We start from the raw sequence: 6,181 nt of genomic DNA, 5'->3' as shown, positions 1-6,181 counted from the left end.
GATACAGCGCCTTATCGTGTCGTTGAGACGTCTCAAAGCGCTTCACACGATAAACTGGAGTGGAGCGACTGTGTATTTTGTGGATGATATGTCACGTTGCAATGACGGAGCACGTTCTCACTCTATTCTTTCTCAACGATGATTCCCACCATCCTGTCCCCTCTTGAGTCGGACGGTTATAATGATAATAATCCTTGCGTTTGCATTTGATATAGCGTCTTAATTTAGACCTCTCAAAGCGCGTCACGTAATATACTGTAAAGTGGAGTGACTGTGTATTTTGTGGGCAAAATGCGGCAGCCAATTTCGCTCAGCAGTGTCCCACAAATAAGACATGGATTCAGTGACCAATTTTTTTTTGCAGGGATTATTATCCCTGGAAAAGCGACCCACCAATCGACCAACAACTGAGTTCCTACTTACCGATAGGTAAACAGAGGCGTGTAGAGAAAGGAAACTTGCCTAAGGTTTCGCCCTGTCCGGGAATCGAACCCAGGTCTTCTCGCTTGCCAGGCGAGCGCGACAGTCACTACACTACAGGTACCAGATATTTTTGGGTAGCGGAATGAATGGACCCGGGATTTGTAGAGATGAGTGTAGAATGTTTGGTGTGGATTGTTGGTTAGGTCACCGGGACAGAGAAGCTCCCATCTCTTGTTGAATGATAAGTGCTGTGAGATCTGTAATGTCCACCTGAACAGGAATGGGCAGGATGGGGAGTGGGAGACAGAGCACGGCTCACAGGAGCCTTATATTTGCTTATCTTAATGATATTGTTTTAAGTGCAAATTGCCGTTAATGAGATTTTTCGTCCCGTATATTACACACGTTTACTGACTGACTGAATCATTTCCTCTGGATTCTTCTGTTCTCACTTCCTGTCCCCTCAACCCAACCTCTTTAATCACAGTGTTTACCTGTTCCGTAATGTCTGCCCTAATTGCAGGGTGTCTGCAAAGTCCTATTACCCCCATGTTTTTTCTACAGTCAACACACAAGAGAAACATGTGGAACATGTTCTCTGGAGCTCCATCCCTTATTCCATCCTTCTTGTTTCCTCTATCACCTCGTTCCAAAGCCCGACTCAACAGTCACTTTCAGTCATCTTCCCTTTCCCGCCTCCAGCTCGTCTCAATGACGTGCTACGTAAGTTATATCGAATGCAAGGATTATTATTATTGATTATTGATTATCCTTCATTCTCCTTCCTTGTCGAGTGAGTGAGTGAGTGAGTGAGTGAGTGATGGCCATCATCTTTGAGAAGCACTTTGGATGAGACGGTTTGTGAAAGATGCTTTAGAGTATAAATTGTAATTAATGAATTACTAATTAATCAGACTGGCTCAACAAACTTGCCAGATGGCTTTAACGTTATCTCTAAATAAATCAAAATTAGTTGGTGGGTGGGTATCTCTTATCAGTGACCAGCAGGACTCTGCCACCCCCATATATTTGCTTGTTTACCGTATTCACAGTGATAACACTGCCTCAAGGCTCATTTACTTCATACATTGCTGGCTGTGATCGTTAACAGTATGTGGCAAATGGAAATAGACAGAGAAGGAGAGAGTGAAGAAACCCAGAGAGTTAAAAGCTGCCGCTTTAAGACATCTCTACAACCTGGTAAAGTGCTATTTCAAATGCAAGGATTATTATTATTATTATTGTGATCGAGTGACAGACAAAGAGTGGGACTGGGAGAGAGATAGTGTGTGAGGCAGATAGTATGGGAACAATGTGTGGATAAGAGAAAGCAAACAGAGACAGACAGACAGATAACACCTCGCAACTATCTTATTACCAGCATAACAACAACAACAGACACAGGGACACCAGATTGCGTGTGAAACTTTTATTTTTCCGACTTGAATACTTTTCGCACATGCAGTTTCACGGAAAGTTTTAACTGAAACCGAAAACAAAACAGGCAGGTATACAGCAACAGCAAATGATATACAGTGTCAAACTGATCCACAGTCCGACGGTAATACAGCAGGTTCTGGAAATAGTTCAAAAAAATACAACTTTTAAAAACAAAGGCAAAAAATATAAAAGTACAAAACTCCATTGTAGACAATGGCAAATATTGATCAATGATCTCCAGTGCTCGTCACAAGTAAACGCAGCGAGTCCCATCCCGTTAATAACTCGCCATTAACCCTTACAGCACCCTCCCAGATGCACATTTTACACACGCCGCAAGCTTCACTGTAAAATTTCTAAATACACTTTGACAATAAAAAAAATGAAGACTGGAGCATGACTTAACTTGGGTAAATCTGTATCTCCGTGTGTTAATTCTTGCTACAGTGAATGAAGAGTTAACTAAACTGGAGTTTCCACGACAAGTAATCGCCTCTCCCTCTGGCTTCACTTTGACTTAAGCTGTGCAGTTAGTCACAGGATGTCCCCCAGTGCTTCTGCTTTCTTACTCCAGCAGTGAACCAGTCTGTGTGGTGATTCACTCCGTTCTCTAAGGCGATCAACAGAGAGAAGCGGAGTGCACTAAGAGCTCAGCAGTGTGTACAGGGTTCTCTTCAGTGCGTTACAAGGTGCCTCGCCCACAAAATACACAGTCACTACGCTTTACGGTACTGTATATCCTGCGAAGCGCTCTGAGAGGTCTCGACGACATGATAAGGCACTTGTATCGAATGCAGGACTGACCTCACGTATCTCGGCTGGATGTCCCTGGGCGATGGAGTGTGTGTGGGCGGTGGTGGTGGGGGGGGAAACAAGTAACGCCTGTTACTAAGAGAGAAGGGGGGGGGGTGTAAGGAATGTGATTTCTCTGCCCCCCCCCCCAAACCCACCAGCACACACCACCCATCCAAAGGAATGGCTGAAGAGAGCACCAAGGGAGCTTGACATCTCCCAGTGAGGTGGTAAGAGACAGACATTTTCATGGACATTGTCTGGTCGAACCTGCAGTGGAAGTTTGGAAAGTTTCACGTTTGCAAAATAGCACAAAAAATACCCTGTTGTTGTTGTTGTTGTTGTTGTTAAACAAAAGCACCTCTAGAGGGACCCCATTGCCATCTCTCTCAATGCCTGAGCCCCTTTTGCACCAAACCGACTCAGCTGGGAGTCAGGACAGGAGTCGGATCCGACATCACATTGTCTTTCAAATAAACAGACAGATTTCAAGAGCAAAAAAGATATATTTTTTTTAAAAAAAACATCTTTGAGACGCCGGGAATTGCCAATGTATATCCCATTATTTACATTGTAATATACAGTAGCAGGAAGGAAAGGTAAATGAACCGATGGAGGAGAGGAGAGAGTGGAAGAGGGGAACAGGTAAAGAAAGGGGAGAATAGACATCTGTGTGTACAGACAAGTCCATCCCTAACACACACACATACATTCCTACACACACACGCCACACAGGACAGAGAGTTAAAAAAANCTGTGACTTGAATTTCTGCACCTCTGAGTAAGTCTCTGTTTCCCCCCCACTCCCCCCCACACTCTTGTGCAGGGATATCTCACAGTTACAGTCCCCCAAAATGTCACCTTATCTCACCCCAGGTCTGATCTTTAGCCTCACAGTTGGTCCCTGTGCTGGGTTGGGCTGTGCTGGTCTGACTGATGGGGAGACCGATAGAGGGGGTGAATATTAGCCCAAACCCAAACCTGGTTTGAAGCCCTGGAACTCACTCCTGCTACAGAATGAGAGAGAAAGAGGGAAGGGAGAGGATGGGAAACGTCCTTTAGGCACAAAGTCTAGACCTTTGTGGCGGATGAATGGATCTCAGATTTGGTCTGGTTGCTCAAAGTGGACGAGATGATGGGACCGTGGAGGCTTCTTCTCAATCCGGAGCAGCGTAGGAGGTAGACACACTGGGCTCTGAATCGTTGGTCAAAGAAGGCGTAGAGGAAGGGGTTGAGACAGCTGTTGACATAAGCCAGGCAGGTAGCGTAGGGGTGTGCTATGTAGATGAATTCATCCACGGAGCAAGAGAACGGGACTATCTCCAACCAGAACAGGGCGTCGATGGTTTTGAGGATGTGGAAGGGAAGCCAGCAGTTGCCAAAGACCAAGACTAGGGTCACTATGATCTTGAGGAGACGCCGTTTTTTCTTCTCTTCCTTCTTGATGTTGTGGAAGTGCCTGGTGACGGTGTTGGCGATGGAGCAGTAGAAGATGGACATGAGGAGGAAGGGTAGGAGGAAGCCCATAGCTGTGGCCGAAAGGCTGAGGCCAGCGATCCAGTAATGCTCCACATCTGTGTCTCCCACCACAGAGAAGTCCATGTCGCAGATGGTACGGTTGTACTTCTCTTGCGTTTGGCGTAGGATGAGGGCTGGCAGGGCTAGGATACCAGCCAGGAGCCAGATCATGCCGAGGGAGAGAATCATGGATTCTCTGGAACGCAGCTTGGTGCTGGACAGCGAGTAGACTATGGCCAAGTAGCGGTCAAAGCTGAGACAGGTCAAGCAGAAGATGCTGGCGTACATGTTGACCATCACAAGATAGCTGCTGACCTTGCAGAGTAAAGACCCAAACGCCCAGTGGTACTCGAGAGCCGCGTACACAGCCCAGAGGGGCAAAGTCACCACAAAGGCCAGGTCAGCCAGAGCCAAGTTGCCTATGTAGATGTCTGCAGAGCGCCTCTTGGTTCTGGATCTCCAGACGGTGCAAATGACCACCCCATTCCCCGACAGGCCGAACACGAAGACCAACATGTAGAGCACAGGCACCACCGCAGAGGAGTGCTTCCAGTCGCTGTAGTCACAGAGGACAGAGCTCTGGTTGTCATCCTCGTAGCTCTCGGTCTCTATCATGTTCTGCTCATCCATCTCTTCCCCCCCCCGGCCTCAGGTTGGCTTTGCAACGCTCCAAGTCAGTGTTACTCCCACTGATGGGTGAATGAGCTTCCAAGTCGCAAACTGGCGATTATTATAGCCTTCGGGTCCGCCCACAGACCCTGTAACAGCCTCCCTACTCCCAACCCAAACCCACCCACCAGCAACTCTTAAAGGCACATCTCCCACCCCCTGGACCCAGTCAATAATACTAGTCCTTAAAGGCACACACACCAAGTCCTCATACCACTCCATAACATCGTCTCTTAAAGACATACCCACAGCCCCTTATACCATTCAAATAATACTGGCCCGTAAAGGGACACTCACCTCTCGGGCTGGTTCATGCCCCCACTGTCTCTCTCCTCTCTGCACCATTTCCTTTATTTATTTTTCTTAAAGTTAAACCACAATTCCCATCGTCTGAGAGCACCGTTCCCCCGATAAGGTCTTCATCAAATGTTTGTGAAATGTAGTGACTGTGGGTTTTGTTAGGCGAACAGGAGAGCCAATTTCCCACAAACAGCCGGGAGGCGAATGGTTAATTGTATTGGGCGAGGTGGCTTCAAATCCTCTCCCCCCACACCCCCCCGCACACGAACACATACACATTAATCACACAGATACACATATCAGTCTACACTAGCACCCCCCCACCCTCCCCCCCAGATCAGTGTCAGACTGAGCGCCTCCCTGCTGTATTAGCCGGACCTGGCCGGCCTGGGACAGTCGCTGACCCTCTCTGCAATCACAGCTCGGGGACAGGAAAGCCCATCGCGAACCAAAATAAAATAACACATTACCTGTTTCCAGGGTTAAATGACTCCATTGTCTGAGCAAAGTCAATGGGGCACAGTCCAGAGAGACTGTGAGACAGAGAATGACTGGACCCGGAGGGTTTGTAACACACACACGTGGAACCCGGGTTGACAGCACAGGCCTGGGGTCGGGATCTTCTTTTAAGCAGGAGCTTGTGTTATAGTTACAAAGGCTCGCCGATGGCTTGGCTCAGTTGCTGAGGTGTTAGTGCCGCAGCTTTAAGTTATTTGGGATTGGGGGGTGGGGGGGGGGGGATGAGGTGAGGGGCCATACAAATTCCACTCGCACTCTTCATCTATCTGTCCTGGCCCAGGACAGGGGTCAACTTGCAAATTAAAAGGAAATTCTAGTTCTAAACAACTTTTTACAGCACGGTTCACATCGACACACGTTCAGCCAATAAACTGTTCTTTCTCTCTTCTCAGCACTGAGTAAGCCACCCACCCCTTTCATGTGTAAATGGCTTGAGACACTCAAACATATTAGGTTTTCCCTTTATTCGAGGGGGGAGGAGAGGGGGGTGGGGGTGCAGGGAGTCATTCCACTCAGCTCC

General features: G+C 47.7%; 1 protein-coding gene across 1 annotated transcript; it reads right to left on the bottom strand.

The window, feature by feature from the left end:
- Positions 1 to 2,816: 2,816 nt before the first annotated feature.
- On the bottom strand, positions 2,817 to 5,100 carry LOC103184051 (apelin receptor A). Its single transcript, XM_007901894.2, has one exon. It carries the CDS (start codon positions 4,801 to 4,803, stop codon positions 3,727 to 3,729), a length of 1,077 nt encoding a protein of 358 aa, XP_007900085.1. The 5' UTR covers positions 4,804 to 5,100; the 3' UTR covers positions 2,817 to 3,726.
- Positions 5,101 to 6,181: the final 1,081 nt, after the last annotated feature.

This window comes from Callorhinchus milii, unplaced genomic scaffold, assembly GCF_018977255.1.
Source record: "Callorhinchus milii isolate IMCB2004 unplaced genomic scaffold, IMCB_Cmil_1.0 Scaffold8, whole genome shotgun sequence".
Taxonomy (NCBI): Eukaryota; Metazoa; Chordata; class Chondrichthyes; order Chimaeriformes; family Callorhinchidae; genus Callorhinchus; species Callorhinchus milii.
This window is presented reverse-complemented; position numbering and strand designations above follow the sequence as displayed.